The 22,449-nt window shown below is 37.7% G+C and overlaps 2 protein-coding genes across 2 annotated transcripts in view; one reads left to right on the top strand and one right to left on the bottom strand.

The window, feature by feature from the left end:
• Positions 1–1,170: 1,170 nt before the first annotated feature.
• diras1a (DIRAS family, GTP-binding RAS-like 1a) lies at positions 1,171–8,991 on the bottom strand. Its single transcript, XM_032573023.1, has 4 exons — positions 8,785–8,991; positions 3,860–4,044; positions 3,512–3,682; positions 1,171–2,386 (listed from the first exon to the last, which is right to left on the bottom strand). The coding sequence occupies exons 2-4, from the start codon at positions 3,995–3,997 to the stop codon at positions 2,096–2,098; spliced, it is 600 nt and encodes a 199-aa protein (XP_032428914.1). The 5' UTR covers positions 3,998–4,044; positions 8,785–8,991; the 3' UTR covers positions 1,171–2,095.
• Positions 8,992–10,851: 1,860 nt separating this feature from the next.
• Positions 10,852–22,449, top strand: part of apc2 (APC regulator of WNT signaling pathway 2) — a 34,002-nt gene continuing 22,404 nt past the window's right edge. The window contains exons 1-3 of the mRNA XM_032571487.1: positions 10,852–11,243; positions 19,424–19,585; positions 21,157–21,247. Of these exons, the coding sequence (XP_032427378.1) occupies positions 19,445–19,585; positions 21,157–21,247 (232 nt within the window). The 5' untranslated portion in view covers positions 10,852–11,243; positions 19,424–19,444. The remainder of the gene's footprint in view (positions 11,244–19,423; positions 19,586–21,156; positions 21,248–22,449) is intronic.

Raw genomic sequence — 22,449 nt, 5'->3', positions numbered from 1 at the left:
CTACAGAAGCCTGAAGCAGCTAGCTTGGAAACCGACCCGAACCTCCTCCATCCTGACATGTTGATCAAATTACCGACTTTGCCTGAATTCACACCACATGATTTATATCGCCGTCATAAACAGCGGTTCCCCTTAAACCGGAGCAGCCTTAAAAACGTACAAAAGACAAGATGCTAACCAGTTATTTGAAACATGCTAGGCTACATGACGGTGCGGCACTGTTTCCATGGTTACTGATAGTTAGACGGTTACCTTTGCCATAATGCAATATTTGACATTTTTCTAATCATACTAACTAATAAATTATATGAACGTTAATCTTCTTACCTTGGAAAACGTGTTCGCTGCAAACCCGCCATTGCACCGAGGGCTGCTGATTTACGGCTGCTCTCCAACGCCATCAGTTAAAAGTTATAAAATAAAACGACAAGTCTGGTTTTCACCTTTGTCTGTTGGCGCAGCAACCTGTGACCATTTTTACAGTGAAATCGACTAAATAAAAGCGATATTAGGACACCGCATGTGCGTTTTTTACGGCATTTACAAGAGCCGTAAATGTGGAGTAGCTCTTCTATCAGATCAGCATACGCTGAGTACGCATGCGCATTAAGAGGTCCGCGACATTTAGAGGAGCATACGCGACAAGATACGACAAAAATAAGTCAATAACTTGTTTTCAGTGATAACTAGATGGATATACATGCATTGTCGTGATTTCAAAGTGTATTTAAAGCAGGATCTAGCTGTATCTTCAGTCAACTACAAAACACACGCCGAATATAAAACTCTCTTCCTGTTCCGTGAAGATTATCTGACTAGCTAAAAGCTAAGTCGGGATTTCATACAGCTGTTAATAACAAAGTGTCTGACGATCTAACTTCTACTCGTGATGTTATGTTGCTTATTAAATAAAAACATGTTCTAATGACAGATACAGCCGTCAGTTTGTGCTATGACTATCTGACTACATATGCTGATGTGACAGGACACAGGCCGAGGTTTGAGAGTGACGTCATGTGCAAAGTCAGAAAGCGTGCAAAGTTTCTTTACAAAAAAAAAAAAAAAGTTTCTTTACAAACAGAGAACATGAGGACAGGAAGTGAAGCTGCTGCATAAGACGTCAAAATAAGAGCATGACTATTAGAAACCTTAAGAGTGGATAACCAAAACTTCAACACAGACGCTGACCTTTATTCAACTGAAAGTTTACAAAACAGCCAAGTAAATTCATTCTTCTGGAAAACTTTATTTAGGGGAAGCTAAGTGTGCTAGATGTTTTCAAACACTAAACAAAAGAATTAGCTCGGCTATTAGCACATTAGCGGTTATAGCTGTGCCCACCACTTGAGGACTGAAACTCCAATCCAAGGGAACTATTCCTGAACTGTTAGGTCCATCTCTGCTTCAGCAAAGCCAGATCAAATAATCAGTTCCTTAGCGAGGATTTGCAGAACTTGAAACCATGTTGATCAGGCGATGCACCTGTTTTATTCAGGTGTTAAAGTTCTGAGAGAGAAATCAGAACCAGCAGGTCCAATCTCAAAAACGAAAAAAAATAATAGAACAGAAATGTGTAAATCTCTGATGACACTTTTCCCAGATCCACACCAACAAAAACTTGTTATAGATACTACAGGGTCTTTCTGCCAACAGGTGACCTTTGGCCTTCCAACCTTCAGCCTCTGGTCCCAGAAACGGTTATTAATGTGTTGCATCAGAATTCCCAGACTTCCTCCCGGATACCAGCAGCCAGAGAAGAGATACAAGCGTAGAAATGGTCAGTAATGAGTCCGCTGCAGCTCCGGCCTTCATGTTGAGGTGCATGCTGTAAAACCGACAGACTGACTCTGCCTTTACGGTCAGAAGGGAAGGAAAACACCAGATTGTTTAATCCTAAAGTATTTCCAGGTCCAGGAACGTTTAGAAACAGAAACGTTGGCGTTGTGGGTCCTTAAGGTCCAGATTTCCTGCTGTTGTTAACAGTGGAGCTCATATGTACAGATCAGAGACCCAGTCCGGTCCAGGCCCGGCGTGAATGTTCCAGGCGTTTTGTTCATCTGGGGCAGAGAGGCGGACTGCCAGCGCCTCCCTCGCCCTACATGACGCTGCACTTCCCCTTCAGCTTGTCGGCTCGTTTCTGTTTCCCTGAGCGCTTCCCGTCGATGCTCAGGCTCATGTCCCGCTTCTTCTCCAGCGCCAGCAGCTCCTGGAACAGCTCCTTCACGTTGCTGTTCGTCTTCGCCGACGTCTCCATGAAGGCGCACTTCCAGGAGGTGGCCTGGGCCTCGCCCACCTTGGTCTCCACCTCGCGCTGGGCCGTCTCGTCGCTCTTGTTGCCCACGAGCATGATGGGAATGGACTCCACGCTCCCTTTGATGGCCAGAATCTGCAGATTAATCAGTTACTTATAAGTACAGTAGGTCTAAACATTGCTGTCTGCAGGCCTGTCACGATAAAATGTCCCAGAAATTATTGCGATAAACGATAATATTGTTGTTTTGAGACAATTTTCAAGTAACATAATGGTAATAATGGCATAATAACACATTCTCAAAGCTCAATAAACTTTAAATTCTAATGAATATTTAACACTGGAACTGGAAGACATTTAAAATATCCAAAATAAATCAATAAAACAACAGAAACAATAAATAAAAATTGTAAAGTCTCTAAGTCTCAAAACATCAGAATAAAGATTTTTATCATCTAGTTTTTGGTAAAAAGAGAGAAAAGGGAAAAATGATAATTATTGAGCCCATATTAATTATTGCTACTAATGGATTTATGGCTTGTTGCAATAGGCCTATTAATGAACCACATTAAATATTGCCCACTTTTAATATGAACACATTTTAATTGAAAAACAAATATACATTTGAAGTGAAAAAATGGAAAACTAAAAAACAAATTGTAAACAAATGTAGACTCCTTATTATTCATTAAAGCACTTTTTGGTTAAATTTCAACATCTAGTCCTCCACAAATACATTTCTGTGGCAGTAGGATTTTTCTGGCATTTGTGTTTGGATTTTAAAAGTATCACAACATTGAAAATGATCCATTAGGAGTTTTATGATCTTAACTGTTGATTGGAAACAACAGTTTTTGATTCAACGCTGCAGAATCTAATATTCTGCTATCAGCGCTTGGGGATTGTGGGAGCCTTCACCTCTTATGGACTAGTGAAATATTGGTTGATAAATAATCTATAATCAAGATACTATTAAAACTGCTTAGATATCAACCTAGTGGTCGAAGTGTGAACTACACCTGATTCATGGAAGTGAACGTGTGAAAATGTGGTGAATTTTCACAAATAAATTCAGTAATTAATCTTAATCCTGAGCTTAAAACATATATTAATACTAATACTAATGTTTTCTACAACTGATATATCAAAATAAACAACATGTAACCACATTTCTAGAAGTTATTTTAGTTTTGGGTTTGAGGCTTTTTTGCGACACCAGGCTTCTGAGCCTCCTGCTCCTCAGAAGGGGCGCAGACGGACCTGTTGGTAGATGGGTTTGAGCTCCTCCAGGGACTGGCGGCTGGTGATGGAGTAGACCAGGATGAAGGCGTGACCTTTGGAGATGGAGAGCCGCTGCATGGCGGGGAACTGGTGACTTCCTGTCGTGTCAGTGATCTGCAGCGTGCAGACGCTCTTGTCGCAGCTGATCACCTGTGGAGACGACAGACATCCACTTCATTCAGGTCACAATCTGGGTCAGCGGTTCAGTTTCTGCATGCCTTCATTCTTTTTAGCCAAATATTTTTTGGCCAAACATGAAGACATGATGTTTTGCCTCCTAGGAGACATTTTTCCTGAACAATGAGGAATGACTTGTTTGTGTCTCACCTGTCTGTAGGTGTCCTCCACCGTGGGGATGTAGGTGTCCCTGAAGGTGCCTTTAACAAACCGAAGAACGAGCGAACTCTTCCCCACCCCGCCTGCTCCGAACACCACCACCCGGTAGTCGTTGCTCTGCTCAGGCATCCTGGGAGCTGAAGTCCTCCTGCCTCACCAAAACAATCACCTGTATGCTGATGAGCCCAGAACACAACCGGAAATACTTCATTATGTAAACGTTGCTTTAAAGGGAACCTATTATTCAAAATTCACATTTTGTGCAATTTTATACTTCCATTTGGGTCTCATCTGCTTCTAAAACAGTCCTAGTGCTTAAAAAACCGGCATCTGGAGAGTGAGCCATTTCCAAAACCTCAATCTATGAACACTGCACGGTTGCCTAGCAACCAAAGCACATTTACTCAGCTGGTTTTACTGTTGTATGCGCTGTACAATGGCTGCTGGAAGAAAGAAAGTGCTATGTTGTTGACTTCCCATCCATTCTTGTTGGTTACGCAGGAGGCTCCACTTCTGCTTTTCAATGATGTACGGTTGTATAATTGTACATCTGTTTGCAGCCATTTTCACATGAAAACATTGAGTTGGGGGCGTGGCCAGCAGAGCCAGAGCCCCTGAAACAACTGAACTCTCATTATGTAAGAATGATTTTGTGCAAAAAATGTAATGAACAGGCTTTGTATAGGCCATAAACTGATCCTAACCTGTTGAAGGAAGCTTAACGAAGAAATTATTTAACTTTCTTAAAGTATTTACCCTTCTCAAACACTTTTTCACATGACAACAAGAGATTTTCATTTTATGTGAAAAACCAACACAAAGTATCTAATTGACGTAAGAGGAAAACCTTTGATGGTTTTCATTATTTTCACAAACAAAAACCAAGAACTACTGAAAGAAACTACATGAAAACCTCTGAAAAAGAAACAGAGTGAAACTTCCTTCTACACGAAACATAAACAAAAATGACGTCGGATTTTAGTGGTTGTTGGATTTTTCTCTTGTTTTAGTTAAAAGACCACCAGCCATTTCTCCTGCTAGCACTAGGCTAGCGTGTTTGCTTTGGTTGTATTTACCCAGAATGCCCTGCGAGTGTTTGACTAGAGTGGCCTAGTCAAAGCCCAAATCTAAATCCTTCTGAGAATCTGCAGTGAGAAAGGAAACCAGAAAGTCTGGATGACAGGAATCCATTCAGAACCCGGTCCAGTTGGAGCCGGGTTCGGTGCTTCCAGTCAGTCCAGGGTCTCCTGCTCTGACGTCACCAACCTCCTTATCTGTGTCCACCCCCCCCCCACACACACACACACACACGCACCTGCCTCCTGATAGCATCCCGAGTGTTTACCGCAGCATTACTGTGTGTGTGTGTGTGTGTGTGGTGTGTGGTGTGTGTGTGTCTCTGAGAGAGAGACAGAGAGAGAAGGTCGCCATGGTTACTGCCCTCCGAGGAGGCACTGAAGGCGACGGAGATGAACTGCAGAGAGATTTATGCACCGAGAGAGCAGCGCAAACATTTCATCACCAGCAGGGCCGTTGCCGTGGTTACCCGCCTGCCCCCACACCGCCTGATGTCACTTCCTGTGCGGAGGCAGGCGGCGGGGAAAACACCGGAGGAGGAGAACCGGCAGCGCCGGAGCTGCGGACTCACATCCAGCTCAGCCCGGCCGGACCTCCCGGGATTAACGTTCACATACGAGCCGATGATTTTAATAATAAATTTATTTTTAACACAAACAAAAGTTATGAAACATCAAATGTCACTAAAGTAAAATTAAATCCAATGGTTTACTCGACAGTTTAATAAAAATTAAAAATCGATAATATTTTGTAAAAAAATAAAATAAAATAAAATAAATGATAAAATACTTTAACATCAGAGGTCAGCAGAGTACCCAAGAACTGTAAAAAGTAGAAGTAGCACTACTTCAACATATTTTTAATCAAGTAAAAGTAAAATCAGTCAAGTAAGAGTAAAAAAAGTATTTGGTAAAAAAAAAAAGTATTGAGTAACTGATCAAATTATTAATCATTTAATATTTAAAAATTACATCATCAGATTGAGCAAAATATAAAGTTAACTGTAAATGTTGGTATTTTTAAAGATTAAAATGAAAATAATTTATATAAACAATAAAATCAGGCAAAAATAAATGTTTCCAGATCATTTTCTTTCAATAAGAAATGTCTGAACCAAAATGTAATAAATTAAAAATGCAAAAATTAATTTTATTTACTTATTTTTCAGTTTTACTTGTTTGATAATAAACCAAAATTGTATGAATTATATAAATCCTTAAAGATCCTTAACATAACAAACTTTGCCTTTTTAAAAGACAATCAGACATTTTCTAAATTTATTTGGCCAAATTTTTAATGTTTTTGGTTTGTGGTCGGGGGGCCGATCAAAATCATTGGAAGGGCCATAAATGGCCCCCGGGCCACACTTTGAACATCCAGAAACTTTAGTCAGGTAAAAGTAAACAGTACAGCGTAGTAAAAATACTCCTAAACGTAATCTTTCCCAAACAGTTCCTGAAGTAACTGAGTAAATGAAACTACATGACTCTGTTTAACATCAAAGAACATCTGAGAAAACACAACAACTGAAGAACAGACAATTTTAGGTCATGTCACAGCGTCTCCATGTGATTTGAGTCCATACTTTGACTAGGCCCTTCCAGAACGTGCTTTATTTTCTTTAACCCTTTCAGTGTTGCACTCATTGTGTCTCAGAACGGGGCGTGCCGTGGTGGCGTAGCGGTTAGCGCAACCCGTATTTGGAGGCCTTGAGTCCTCGACGCAGCCGTCGCGGGTTCGACTCCCGGACCCAACGATATTTGCCGCATGTCTTCCCGTTTCCTGTCAGCCTACTGTCATATAAGGGACACTAGAGCCACAAAAGACCCCCTGGAGGGGTAAAATAAATGATTTAGATTGTGTCTCAGAACGACTGCTGATAGGAAATCAAACCAGTTTGAATCTTTTTGGAGAAGGGATGTGAAATCATACAGAAATGTTGGTTTAATTTGGGTTTTCAAAGGTTAAAAACAATCGTCTTCTGTAGTAAATTGTTTCTTTTTGGTTACGGGTTTTAACTTTATCAAAGTCAGAACTGGTTTAATAAAAATCTGAGACTTTTATCTCTTAAATTTCTCACTAAAGTGAAGGTTTTGAAGTTATTATCCAGCTCCAGACAGCAGCCTAACAGGAAACATATTCACAGCTTATTAATAGAACAAAATAATTAGCACAAGTTATGTAATTTCCCGGCTCTCTAAAATGAGACGGGACACAAACAGCAGACAGTTCAGTCTCTCTCAGACTGGAAGCTGCTGCAAAAATCTAACATTTTTATGTGTTTGGGGTCCTGGAATGAGGCAGTCTGGACATTTTCTGGCAGCTGGAGGGGATAATGGTTCTTTTCTTCTTTAGATGTGACCTATTATGCTTCCTTGAACAGGGTAGGGCATGTTTATGGCTTATATAAACTTTTTTTTTTTTACCTTTGTGGCTCAAAATCGTTCTTAGATAATGAGATTTTAGCTGTTTTTTTGTCACTTTAAATCCAAATAAGCTGCTGCTGGCCACGACCCCAGCTCAACAGTTACACTCACGCATGAAAATGGCTGCAAATAGATGTGCAATTTTACAACCGCGTGTCTTTGAAAAGCAGAAGCGGGGCCTCCTGCATAACCAACCAGAATGCAGCAAGTGGTTTCCGCCAGACCCGCTGCTGGTAGGTAAACAACAAATTACTTTGTCTTTTCCAGCAGCTGTTGTACAGCGCATACCAGCTGACCTAACATGCTGGAGCTCAGGTTGGGTTGCTAGGTAACGGTGCAGCGCTCATCTCATGTGACTTTAAAGCAGCAGTGTTATGTATTTTCCAGGCATATTTTAGCACAATCAAGTAATTATGTTAACAATAGTTGCTGTAAAAATTTATATTTACAACACAAATATGACTTAATATAAATTTGACTTTGTAATGTAAAATCTTGAAATTGGGCCTCTGTCTCTTTAAGAAGCTCCTGCTCTTTCTGAAGCTCCGCCTCCAGGAAGTCACCCCAACATGGCTTCACTATTTACTGCGTTTTAACCAGTGTTGTTCTGAGAAGCAGCTCCTATAACGAGCTCAGCTAATTGCTGCTGGCTAGTCTGAAGGAGCTGAGTGGGGGAGGAACGTTGACTCCAAGGCGGGGCTTATTTCTGATGACAGAATAACATTATAATATTAAACACAATAATATTTTTGAAAGTTCTACATTTTTACAAGAGCGTAAAATAGCAAATTATCTTTTCTGTTACACAGAAAAATGTTTTTTTATTATTATTGATGTGTAAAGGCTTCAAAGAAGATTCTTCATATTTTTATTTTCCAACTCCGGTTTACGTAAAGTGACGTAAAGTGACAGAATGAGTAACAAACAGGTAAATTTTCATTTTCAATGAGTGGCTAATTTGAATGAAACTGAAGGTATTCCATAGTCGCTGCAGTTGCCTTCACACACCCACACACACACACACACACACACACACACACACGCACGCACGCACGCACGCACGCACGCGCACAGAGCAGCTGCTTTGTTCTCGGTTTCAATCAGCTGCAGCTCACCGGCCTCATTATCTCCTTACATCATGTTAATCCGTGTGACTGCGCGCCATAGTAAGGAGGGCCCGTGCACGCGCCCAGCTGGACACGTGCACCCACTCCCATTACATAAACACGCACACGCACCCACAGGACACGCACGAGACCGGTTCGAGACCGTGCCGGGTTTCAGATCCAATCCGGCCGCGGAGCTCCGTCCACCGGGCGCTGGCGCTCCCTCTGGCCGGGGATGGTGGCTGGATTTCGGGTGCGTGTCTGTGCGGCGCGGCCGCCGGTGTGGGTGTGATGGTTGCGGACTCACCGTGCGTGTCACCGCCGGATCCTGCGGGATTCTCCTCCTCTAGGCTCTGTGTGTGTGTCTGCAGGGTTCGGTTGGTTCGGAGAGTCTGTGAGCATCCCGGATCCTCCGCCTTCTGACTCACATCCCCACCATCATCATCACCATCATCACCGCCAGACCCGCTGCTGGTCGCTTCACTCCAACCCTCCTCTTCCTCCTCCTCCTACTCTCTGCTCCATCACCTCCTTCTCCTGGAAAACACAAGAAATAAGTTCGGCTGGGATTCTTTGGGTTTACTTCCAAAATAAAAGCCTTTTTAAAAAGTTACGTATGAAATAGAATAACATAAAATAAAACAATAGACACACAAAAAATAATGAGAAAGTGATTTAAGACAACATTGAATAAAAACAAGAAGTGTTATCACACAGTAAAAATCAAATAAATGTGCAAAAAATACACATTATTATTATTATTATATTATACAGAACAATTGTATTAATATAATAATATTATAATTACATTATTTAAATAATTATATTATTTTATTCTTATTATTTTTATATTATTATGTTATTTTAATAATATAATTGTAATATTATTACAATAATATAATAATTAGTGATGTGTGCAAGGAACAAAAATATCCTCAAAATCAGAATATAATTACAGAGAACACGGAGTTTTGTACAACAACAAATTAAAACAGAATTTAAAAAATTGGATCATAATAAATACAAAGAAGAATAAAATTCCTAAAATAAGATCGTTGATAAGAACTTAAACAGGACTAATTTTATGGATCTGACGTTACAGAATAATTTGATTAAAAGTTCAAATAAACTGGAAAAAAATAAAAATAAAATAAACATAAATGAGTCCCGTGTTTTGGACTTTTATTTTGAAGGCTGTGCGCTGCCGCCAACCGGAAGTCTCACTTTCACCATCCTCCTCTTTCTTGACAAAAATATATTTTTCCTTCACACCTTCACCTCAGTCAGCGTCACCCAGACACGTCAGCAGGAGAAAAAATAGGAGAGCAAAATTATGAAACACATGAATCACAGAGATAAAAAAATAAAAACAACTGAAAGAGTTTTGTTCTCTAAATAAACAAATAATTTACTAACATCTGATGTTTCACATGAACTGATCTTTTGGTTAAATTAAGCGACGTTCTGCACATCTTTATTATTTATTTATTTATTTAAATTTATTTATTTATTTATCATTATTATTATTTAGAACTCCCAAATTCGCACAAACAGACTATAAATGAATCAAATAATAAATAGAAAATTCTTATAAAAGCAAGTTTATTTTGTAAAAATGCAAAAAAAAAAAAATAAAAATAGTTTGATTTTTGTATCAATAGTGCTACAATTTGATGTTGTAAGTTTAATAAAATTTTGATTAATAATTGACATACTTTTCAAAGATTATTCAACTAAATAGAATAATTTGCATAAAAATAAACACATATATATATATATATGATTGATCGTGAATAATGTGTCAATAAACCTTCAGATTATGAATAATCTGAATCCTTTCTCGCCCTCTAGTGGTGACAATGCAGAACTACAAGAGCTAAAGAACAGACAATAAACCCTCTTAGACTGCAGTCAGAAAAAGTCCAGTTTAAAGTTTAAAAATTACATCTGCATGAAGCACAAGACATATTAGAAATGTCAATTTCAACGATGTCATAAAAGACAGAAAAATTTATTCCTTAAACTATGATGTGAGAAACTGAAAACTAAAACAGGGTAACTTCTGCTAAATATTGATCCTTAATCCACAATAAATTCCATATTGCATATTATAAATCGAAAACCAACTGAAAATATATTTTAACAGAGACGTTAAGTGTAAAATTAACCGTTTTATTTTAAACCATTCAAAAGGAAAATGATAGTTATTTTGAATCTAAAAGAGATGATTGCTGACAGTCTCAGACGTTAAAACAGTATTAATAGTAGAAATAAAACAACATTACAACACATTAATAATAAAAATTCAATGAAAGTTACAAGAAATTTCAAAATCAGAAACAAAAATGTAACAAAAACAATTATTAACCCCAACAGGTATTTATAAAACGGGGTTTCAATGTGAGATAAACATTTTCCAGAAGAGTGTGTTTCACCATTTCCGCCACCAGGTGGCACTATTGAATGCCAGTACGTTGGACTGCAACACTTCAGTTCCCCCTGGTGGCGGGGACGTGATATTGCAATGATTTTTTTTTAAAAACAGCAGGTTGCTTTAAACGTTTTAAGGCAAAAATGATCCGATTTTTAAAAATCCGACTATATTTTTTATGCTTTTTGTGATATTTAGACATAATTTTATCAGATTATTTTAGTGAATAGCAGATTAAATAAATCCCCCCTCCCTTTCCACCCTTTCTTCATCCCTCCTCTTCTTCGCTCTCCTCCTCTTCGTCATTGATCTTCAGCTCTTTTTGGAGTCATGAGGTAAGGACAGACCGCTCCTCGTTTCCTTTCATTTCTCTCTCCTTTCCCTTTGAATTCCGCTTTTCTTTCTTGGTTCGGAACAGTCCAGCTGGGCTCGGTTCAGTTCTCCTCCCTGAGGCGGTTCAGACATGAACTGAATTTGTTAAAACATTTGATTCGTACATTTAACGTGAAATTGTTTTCCCTAAATAAACGGGAGGAAAATGGATTCCGGATCCCGTTATTTAGCAAATTGCGGGTTTTTTCAGAGAGACGCGGGTTCGACCTGGTTTTCTCCTTCATGCGGGATGAAGGAGGGATGGATGAAGGAGGGATGGATGATGGAGGGATGGATGATGGAGGGATGGATGATGGAGGAGCTCATGAATCATAGATGTCGTCAGAAAAAAACCGCAGTAGCAGCTAAAATGAGGTCAAATATCCGACGCAGCTATAAGAGCAAAATTTGCCGATTCTCATCCGGTTCCGGTCGGATTCTGTTCGGTTTCAGGTTTTATCCACCTTCAGGTCACATTGAGCTGAATGCGGAATCAGGCCGGGTTTTTCCGGCTGGCTGGTCATTTTCAGCCCCTGCGGTCTGTGCCTGGCGGTACTGGTCGGACTGGGTTCACTGGTCCGTTCTGCTGGTTAATCCTGAGTAATTCTGCTGCTGATTGTCGTTTCACTGCTGCAGATTAAAGCTTTGTGTGCAGGTTTTATGATTAATGTGGTTTTACGGGCCTTTAGTTTAATGCTGCTGTTTATTTGTTGCGCTAAATAACAGATTTGTTCGCTGCTTCAACTCTTTTCTTATAGATTTGTGATAATTTCTGTAAAATAAATGTAAAATTTCCTCAAAACTTGCTCATATTTTGCATTTTTATGATGAGCTTATCGTCCATTTTAACATCATAAATCAATGCAGATGATTCCAAATTTAATTCGTTAAATTTTTCACTTAAATATTTTCATAAATATAATCTGAATTTAGATTTTTAAATATGATTAACTTATTTTCCGGGCGGGTCTTTGAGCGATAAAAGCAGAAATAAAGAGTCCAGCTTGATGGACCATCATGCGATTCTCCGGCTTTAGGGGGCGCTACTGAGCATCACTTTGCTCCATTTGCAACAATAAAGAGTCACAGCAGCAGAAAGAGGCCCAAGCATTAAATACACTGAAGTTTGCAAATCTTTAAAAAAGCTGCTGCCACGTTCTTGAAGAAAAGGCAAAAAATAAATCAGTAAGCAGAATATTTTTCAATTAATTGAAAACCAATCAAATTAACTGTGATTAATCAATGATTGAAATAATCGTTTACTAATTTAGCAATGGATTGACCGGAGTGTAGAGAATTAAAAAAGCAATTTGCTGAAAGAACAACACAGTTAGAGCAGTAATTAAGACAAAACTGTACAAAAATATAAACATTTTAATCTAAAAGGAATAAAAACGTTTTTTGTTTTGTAAATATGTTCTACCCAGAACTCCTCAGTTTTAGCTTCACGCAGTTCAGATTCGGTAACATTAAAAAATCTTTTCTATCCTGTTATTAATCAGTTAATCCACGAAATAATCAACAAATCAGCCAATCAAATGGAAAAAAGTTATGAGATTTTCACATTCATGTTAGATTCACTATTGAATGAAAATTCATCAGAATGTGGATTTTTTTTATCAGATTAATTGTGAAAATAATCGATTACTGAAATAATTGTCATCACTGTATTTTTCACCAAAAGACGTGGATTTTAACTATTTTTCTGACGGTCTGCTACTTTACTTTATTCTGATTTACTCTTTGCTAAGAGCTGGAATTCAATAGGAAGAAATGTAAATGTTTTGTTCAGGAATCTTTTGGTTTTAATCTGCAGTTTGAATTGAAAAAACACCAGAATCTGATCAGGTTCTGCAGAAGGTTTGACGGAGGTGGAGGGCGTGGCAGTCGACAGCTGCTTCTGTTTTCTCCACAAATATCAGGAAATAAATAAATGTTCAGTCAGAACAGAGCTGATCGACTGCATGTAGGGAGAAACGGGGCCGGGAGCAGAGCTGATCGGACTCGGTGCGTCTGGAGGGGAAAAAGCTACAAACAGACAAAATAACATCCTAAAACATCAGACTGAGCATCAATTATAAATATTTCTGCTCAGGGTCTTATAGCTACGACTCATCTGCCTCTCTGCTGAAAAGATTTCTGTTTTCTGTTGATGTTAGAAATCTATATCCTGCAGAAGCTTCAGGCTAACAGAGACAAAGTGATTCACCGAATGCTAACAGGACGAAGTGAAATCAAAATACAGGCAAACATGATGATTTTAAAAGTTTCTGTCAGAATCAAAATCAGCTTTTTTTCACCAACTTTAAGGTCTTTTTATGCTTAAATGATTCACAAGTCATATTTTTTTGTGGATTCTGGTCAGATTTAGTCTGGAAATCTCTAAAAAGTAGACAAAGATCCAACTCTGCCCGTCACTGTCACAAACGTTCCTGGATGATAAAATGTCCCAAAGTTACTGTGATAAACGACAAAACTGTTGTTGTTTGGAGACCATTTTCAAGAAATATAATGGTAATAATAATGCAAGAATTCACTCTTAACGATCAATAAACTTTAAATTATAATGAAAATTTAACACTGGAACTGGTAGACGTTTCAGATATCCAACAAAAATAATCAAAACAACAAATAAAATGAATTATGAAGTTTCTCTAAACTAAATTATCCTCCAAAAAAGGATCTAGTTGAGACCAAAGAACCAGACTGAAGACTTTAATCACCCAGTTTTTGGTAGAAAGAGAAAAACAATAAATCATGCAAATGGAAATTATTGAGCTGGTTTTAATTTTTAGTAAAGCTATATTCTAACAGTGGCTTTAATTTATGGGAATAAAACAGTTTCATTCACACAAAAGTGATTTTCTTTATTTTATTGAGTTTATAAAGTGGAAACTTATGTTGAATTATCCAGTGAGAAGAAGTGCAGTAGCTTGGAGACCCATCAATCCGGCACCCAGTGGAGGGATTTGGAAGCACTCTGTCGTGAAGTAAACTGAAGTACAAACTGTGACAAAACCTTCAGTTCAAAACACCAAAACTCTGGCAGTGTTCAGGTAGATGTTGTAATTTCTGTTCTGGTTCTGATCCGTGTTGATACTCTGAGGTTTACTAGCATGTTCCTCCCATAACAGTCTCACCAGACCAGCTATGCAAGTCTCACTTTTCTCCACATAATCAGTTCAAGTTGATAGTTTAGAGCTGTCACAAGTTAAACTGGTACCTGATAAACATTATGCTCACAAACAACACCAGTGTTTGCCTAAGTGCTCTGGCTGTTTACTCCCTGCTTTAGCTACCAGCCAAGTGTTTTTTTCAGTGTTGAGGGTTAAAAAGTGTATATATATATATAACTTACTTTTAAAGTCTATTTTATGATTTTTTTTCACCTTACACACTTTTAGTTTCCCTTAAGCTGCACTAAAAGCAATAGGAATGAAGACTGCGGCAGATTTTTATAACGTTTATGACTTTTATGACTCTATAACATAATGAGAACTATAAAGTAGTTAAAAACTAATAATCTGGAGGGAGCTGAGAGAACTCCAAATATTCCGTCAGACGTCGTTGTTCACACATCATGCTTCAGAAGATGAACATTTCTCTCTGGACTGTAAAAATGTTACATAACTGTCATATAAAGTGTGTCACCTTTGACCTTTAACCGTCGTCCCTCCGGCCATTTGGGAGCTTGAAGGTCTGATCGGTCGTGTTGAATGGTTAGATAATAAGGAAGAGTTTTAATGTGATGTTTCTGCATGACTGCTCACCGCCACAGCAGCTTCCAGTCAATCATTTCCATTTCCATCCGTTCCCTTCATGATTCAGCCGCTTTTTACTGTCTGACCTACAATATTATGATGCTACTGTTTATTATTTTTGAGGAAGGAGAGAGTTAGCAGTTTAAATAAGTATTTTACTATGACTTACAATGTGGTCACAGTACATGATAGGCACTATCATAATGTGTGATCGTCTATATTTCTGTAATAGTCATAATATTTGAGGACTGATGATACTTTTTATTCTTTGTCCGACTTTTTCTTTATTTTTATTTTGGCATTCTCCGCGTCTTCCGTTGTTGGCGTCGCATTGTGTTAAAATGAGACAGCGCCACAGTATACGGTGGTCACAGAATATGGTGTAACACCGGAAGTTGCCTGCGCTGTAATCAAACATATTTCACAAGAGCCGAGGCGAACGAGGCGGCTGTTAATGTTAATTTAACATCTGGAAGAGTTACCAACACGGACTGAACGGCTTCGTTCACTAAAACTACAGGCTGACTACAACTCTAAAAGCAGCGCAGAAAATCGACGTCATCGTTCATAACTTCTCCTTCTGTTCGCTGATTGGCCCAGTAGAAATTCTGCCGGAAACAATACAAATAATTAAGAGGAAGCCCAGACTGATTTTATTCTAGAAGATTGTAAAGGCCAGGCTAATACAAAGGCAAGCCGAAGTGTATAATGTAATGTCTATGAATATAGATTAGCAAAATAAACAAACAAACCTATACATTACCCAGTGAAATAATGCTACTTCCGGTGGGCACCGGAAGTAATACCCATAACAGTTTCCACAGTAACCCAAGTACACCTCCCGGGAACACGGTGGATATGAGGCTACGAGAGAAAGACGCTATGCTAACAAGACAGCTAGCTTGACGTCTGGGAAGTCTGGTAAAAGTTCACGTCCACACATAGTTAGAATTTATTTGGAGGACATATTTCATCTAAATAGCATAATAAATATGCTAAATAGCATAATAAATATAAACATGTATTGTTTGTTTACTATCAGGGTAATCGACTAGAAGCCCAATAACAGCCGTTTGTAAAGTTACACAGTAAGAAATTGATAGCAATATTTAGTGTTTAGCCTGTCATAAAGAAAAAAGGATGTTAATTTTTCAGTCATATTTTCACCAGTTTATTCATATATTAGAAATATTACAGTTCCAAACAAAATATTTAATTAGCAAGAAATATTTTGTTAACGAACTAAGTAGTTAGCTTGCAAATTCAACATTTAGTTAGAGACCTAGATATTTAGTTCCCAAATAAAAATTTAATTCTGAGCTAAATATTTAGTAGACATTTATTTTCAAAAATAGCTAATTTGCATATTTGCTAAATATTTAGCTCGGACCTAAAGATGCTAAATATTTAGTTAGCAAGCTAAATATTTACCTAAATACTTTGCTTGGATAATAAATACTTTGAAACTATATATTTAGTCAAAATAAATACATAATTTGGAGCTAAATATTCAGTTTGTAGACTAACTAAGTATTAAGCTCAATATTAAACATTTAGTTGAAAACTAACTAGTTTGTAACTTAAATATTTAGTTTCGAACTAATCAAGATTTTATTTGAGCGAATTTGCAAAGAAAGGCAATGACCAGGCTAAGCAAACACAGGAGGAAGCGTGGGTTAGCTGCTGCAGATATCATAACTAATATTATCCAGATATGAGGCTGTGAGATGCTGCATAATAAGCAAGATAGCTCATATTTCTGAGCTTGACATCTCAGAAATATGGTAAAAACTGACAGACCCACATGGTTAAAAAATGTTTGGAGGATAGATTACATCCTGTAGAGGTAAATAAGATACTAAATGTGAAAAGTCGACCTGAAGCTGCAGCTCCTGTCAGGTTTCTTTTTAAGTTAGATTTATTACCTGCCTGCATTGCTGCTGTAAAGCCATGATCCATAACATTAAAAACTTACAGAGGAACGGCGCCTTTAAATACGGTTTGTGACTCAGAAGGTCAGAGGAGTCACATGAATGCCTGGAGCGCTGGAGTGGTGCAAGCTGCAGTGTGGCGCAGTCTGCTAGCAGCTAGCCCAGACTCAGATCACACTTCTTTCTTTACTTAAACCAATCAATAAAACAAATCAACAAAAAACAATACACATACATACATTCATAAATACAACATAAGGATCAGTCATTTTTCTACTAGCTCAAAAAGAAGTGAGAAGTTTACACGTTATACTTTTGAGTTACTTTCCAAACTAACTCAGTATATATTGTATAATTACTTATCAATACATTGTATCAATACCTTACATCAAAAAAGGTAATTTTTTATACATATTTTTATGCTGTTATTATCTGAATTATCTAACAATATCCTGTACTATTACAAGATATTAGACATTTTTTTGAAAATAGAATTTTTTTAAATCACTTTCTAGGTTTATATCTTTTATTTTCCTCCTATTTTCTACTGTAAAAATATCTTTTAATATAAATTTTATTTAGATTTATTTGAGGATTTTCATTCTTTCTTTAAAGTCTTCATGCGTTTGTCCAAAGAGTGTGGCTCTCTCCCTCCTGCCGCCCCGCCTCCTCATCCTCCCATCCTCCATCTCTCCTCTGTGTCCTCCCACGAGAATGCTTGGTTACCGTGGCAACTGCATCCAAAGTGGGAGATCAAGAGGAGTAATAGGAAAATGGCGCCACATCAGTGGGTTTAAGGCCGTCGTTTGACTTCATTCTGTCTGCTGCTGCTTGCTTTTCTCTTAGACCTGCAGCTCCTTACTGGGATGTTATTGGGTCATACTGGGTGATACTGGGATGATACTGGGGTGATACTGGGCATGAATATGTTCAGATTTCTGGTGTTTCTGAGTGGGTGTGCTGCAGTGTTTTCACAGCTGCAGCACCAGTTAATCTTTTTTATCCTGTCAGCAGATTACAGCGCCTCTCCTTTCATGTCTTTGTTTTCAGATTAAATTTATTCTCCATTTTTTCTGGGTTTTCTCTCCACCTCAGTGTAAGTGCTGACTCAGGATCAGTGTTAATCCTCTAGGAAAAGCTGGTTATTCTCAGCTTTTTGCAGGTTAGATTCCAGTTTTTTTTTGTTTTTTCATATCTGCCACTCAGATATTTTTGTTTCCATTTTAGCTCAGAATCAACACATTTTATGCTGTGAATCAAATAAGATTCTAACCTTTGATTGTTCCTTTAATTATGAACGCTTTGCAGCGACTGCAGCTCTGTGTGTGTGTGTGTGTGAGAGAGAGCGAGAGAGGCGCTGGCTTGATATATACTTGTCGCCATAGTAATGAGACAAGGGATGCCGCCCTGTTGCCATGGCGATGGTGAACATCAATATATCTGAGTTCTTTGATGGAGGACATAAAAGACACACACACAGACACACACCAGCTGAGCTCTGCAGTGTTAGGCGACCCACACGGTAACGTCTCTCATTCATAAGGGGAATTTTCACACGTTTACTTTGTTTTTAATGGAGATGCAAGAAAATTACAGCGTAAAACGGAGCAACTTGACATTAAATGAGACCAAACGTTTCATGTTTCCTGCAGGCCACAGAGACTCATTATCCTCAGTGAAACAAATATTTAGTTTACAAACTAAATATTTAACGCTGAACTAAATACTAGAGACACTTAGTTCTAAAGTAAACATTTACTTTCCAAACTAACTCATTTGCATATTAGCTAAATATTGAGCTAACTAGTTGGTTAGCTTGCCAACTAACTGCAGCTAGTTGCTACCAGCTAACTAACTTTGCAAATTACTTTCCAAACTAAATATTTAGCTTGCTAACTACCTAAATGGCTAGCTAGTTAATTAGCTTGCGAACTAATGCTTTAGCTAACTATCTGCCAAGTTGGTTAGCTTACTAGCAAGCTAGTTATTTAGCTAATAAACTAGTTAGATAGTTAGCAAGCTAAATATTTAGGTCTGAACTAAATATTTAGTTTGGAAAAGATATATCTACTCTGGAACTATTTTGATTGCCTTATTATTGATTGCTTTGTTTCAGCAGACCTATGATACACATAGACAGAAAAAAGAACAAATACATTTAGTTTAAAATCCACTAAACATTTAATATTTAGTTAAACTAAATATTTAATTCACAAGCTAAATGTTTAGTTTGTAACCCAGATATTTAGCTTGTAAAATAAATATTTAGTTAAGAACTATTGGCTTTAGAAGTGTATGAATAACATGATGAAAATGACTTTAAATAATGAACACACTGAACGTTACTGTTAGTTGTTTACTGTGTAACTTTGCAAACGGCCAGTGATCAGCTGTTTGTCTACAGCTTTTGTTCTGCATGTGTAAACCTGCCATGTTGCTGTTGTCCTGCAGGGGGCGCTGCAGTGGGTGAACATGGCCAACGCTGTGGTTTCCTATGACCATCTGGCCCTGCAGGTGGAGGTTCTCCGCAAGGAGAACTCCCACCTGCGGAGGGAGCTGGAGGACAACTCGCACCACCTGTGCAAACTGGAGACGGAGACGTTTGGCATGAAGGTGAGTCGACCAGCTGCTGCACCGCAGAGACTCACTGAGAATCATTCAGTCACAGTTTAAATAATCTAAACTAGTGACGGGCAGGTTTTCCTCGATTCTGACTGATTATCAGATCAAATACTGAAAAACAAACAAAAACTGAATAGAATAGAAATATCCTTGATACGTCGATTCACACAAAAAACATAAAAGTTACAGTATACCAGTGCAGTGCAGAAAAACAGATGCAATAAGAAAGAAATGATTTTATTTAAAAATTAGTAAAAACAGAATAAATGTTTGTGAAAATGCCAGCAGGGATACAAACATTTATTGATTTTGATATGAAGTCTGCCAGCTGCTGGGAGGAAGGATCTCCTGCTTTTCTCCTTTGTGCACCAAGGGAGCTGCAGTCTGTCTAGGGCCAGGGGTCAGAGGTCATGGATCATAGAACAGCCTGTTCCCTGACTGTTGTGACTTCAGGAAGAATCAGATTTAAGTTGAAATGAAGAAAGTCTTCTGATCGCTTCATTTCTGCTGGGTTCAAACTAGTGACCGTCAGGGCCAAGCTACTAAAAAAAATTAGAAATAAGTCAGAATAATACGAGAAAAAAAAAATCATAATACGAGAATGAAGTCATAATTTTATAAGAATAATGTCATCAACAAAAATCATTATAATGTGAGAATAAAGCTGTAATAATATGAGAAAAATCCGTAATATTACAAGAATAAAGTCAGAATAAAATCATATGACAGTAAGTCAAAATAACACAAGAACAAAGTTGTAATAATACGACAAATAAAATCATAATATTTCAAGAATAAAGTAATAATATTATTTAAATAAAGTCGTATGGTAGTAAGTCAAAATAATAAGAGAATAAGATTGTAACAATATAAGATAAAAGTCATAAAAAGTAATAATAGTATGAGAAAAAAGTTGTAGTATTAGTGGAAGAAAGTAGGAGTTTAATAGTAATAATTGAAAAAGTTAAAATGAGGAATGTTGAGCATCTTGGGATGTTATGTTTTGTATCAGCTTTACAAATAAGGAAATATTTCATCTTTTAAAAAATCAGCATCAAATTATTATCAGCAGCTGCAAATCTGTGTTCAGTTCAAATTGAACACAGATTCTTATGTAAGTTTTCTAGATATTAAATGAACTCAGAAAATCAGAAAATAGTTTCAGTCAGTAAAATCATCTCAGTTCATCTGAACACTTTTAGCTTCAAGCAACTCAAAACCTCAAAGTCTTCCTGAGATTTATTTAAATTTGCACATATTTACTTCACAAATTAAACAAAAACACTGAATTAAAGAAATAATAAATTAATCTATAAAAGCAGCCGTTAGTCCTGCAGCTCCAGTCACACCAGCATGCATGTGCGCAGTCACGTGTGCAGATGTTGAGCAGCTGGATTATCCAGCTTCGGTTTATCAGTCAGGATGTTCAGCAGGAAGACGGACTGATTCCATCTGATGAATAAAAACCTGTTTTTATGGATGGTTGATGCCAGGACTTTGTGTTTTAGCCAGATTAGTAAATATTTTAATATTAGTGATATTTTTCCTCCGTTTGGATGCAGGAGATGCTGAAGCAGCTGCAGAGCAAACTGGAGCAGGAAGCAGGAAACCTGGCTTCATCCGGGAGAACCGACGTGCTGCACCAACTTAAAGGTAACGACATTTATCCTCATTAAACACGCCACAAACACGCCATAAATACGCCATAAACACGCCACAAACACGCCATAAATACAGTACGCCATAAACACGCCACAAACATGCCATGAATACACCACAAACACACCATAAACACACCACAAACAAGCCATAAACACACCACAAACAAGCCATAAACACACCACAAACACGCCACAAACACACACCAAACACACTATAAACACACCACAAACACGCCACAAACACACACCAAACACACTATAAACACACCACAAACACGCCATAAACACACCACAAACACGCCATAAACACACCACAAACACGCCATAAACACACCACAAACACACACCAAACACACTATAAACACACCACAAACACGCTATAAACACACCACAAACACGCCATAAACACACCACAAACAAGCCACAAACACACACCAAACACGCCATAAACACATCATAAACAGCAGAAACAGTGAGAACTCCTCCGGGACCGCTCTTCATTTCAACAGGAAGGGATTGACTTGTCCAGCTAATCTGATTGGCTGCCTCGTTATGACTCAGTCCAATTAAATCATCTGAACCTGAATCCAGTTAAGCTGAGCAGAGATTAAAAGCAGAGCGCTGTTTTCTGTCTGACGTAAGTGGAAAGAAATAATCAGATAAATTAAACTAATGCAGCAACTGAGTTGAGTTTATAATTAAAGGGAATAAAAAGCAGCTGTTGTAACTAAACAGAAGAAATATTTTAGGAAAATACTTAAATTTAAACAACCAAAATGTACCAAAGACCGAGAGATAAAATTTGTTTTATTAAAAGAGTATAAAGTATTTAACTCCAGACATTATCTAGAGAGATCAAATCATTGGTTTTGTTTGTTTTCATCATCCTCACCAAAAATATGGGATATTTATTTAGAAATCTTGATATAATGTTCTGATCTCCTGTTGGCTTGTGTCTGAAAGTCCTATCAGTTTTACAGTTGGGTCGTAACTAGTTACGTTTACTAAATTACATTTTCTTGAGTAACTTATTTGAAAAAATTTACTTTTAAGAGTATTTTTACTACACTGTACTTTGAGTAATTTTATTGTGAAGTATTTTTACTCTTACTTGAGTAAAATTTATGGATTTCCTAACCACTGAAAAGCAAACATGTTTTATCCAAAAATTCACCAGACAAACCTGCAGATTAG

This window comes from Xiphophorus hellerii, chromosome 9, assembly GCF_003331165.1.
Source record: "Xiphophorus hellerii strain 12219 chromosome 9, Xiphophorus_hellerii-4.1, whole genome shotgun sequence".
In the NCBI taxonomy this organism is placed as follows: domain Eukaryota; kingdom Metazoa; phylum Chordata; class Actinopteri; order Cyprinodontiformes; family Poeciliidae; genus Xiphophorus; species Xiphophorus hellerii.
The sequence above is the reverse complement of the archived record's forward strand: the minus strand, read 5'-3'. Positions and strand labels throughout refer to the sequence as shown.

Bases quoted from the DNA above. Each gene is read 5' to 3' on its own strand.
- diras1a (XM_032573023.1), bottom strand. From the start codon at position 3,997: ATGCCTGAGCAGAGCAACGACTACCGGGTGGTGGTGTTCGGAGCAGGC. The intron at 3,683-3,859 runs GTGAGACACAAA...TCGTCTCCACAG, and splicing joins TGGAGGACACCTACAGACAG to GTGATCAGCTGCGACAAGAG. The intron at 2,387-3,511 runs GTCCGTCTGCGC...ATTAATCTGCAG, and splicing joins TCAAACCCATCTACCAACAG to ATTCTGGCCATCAAAGGGAG.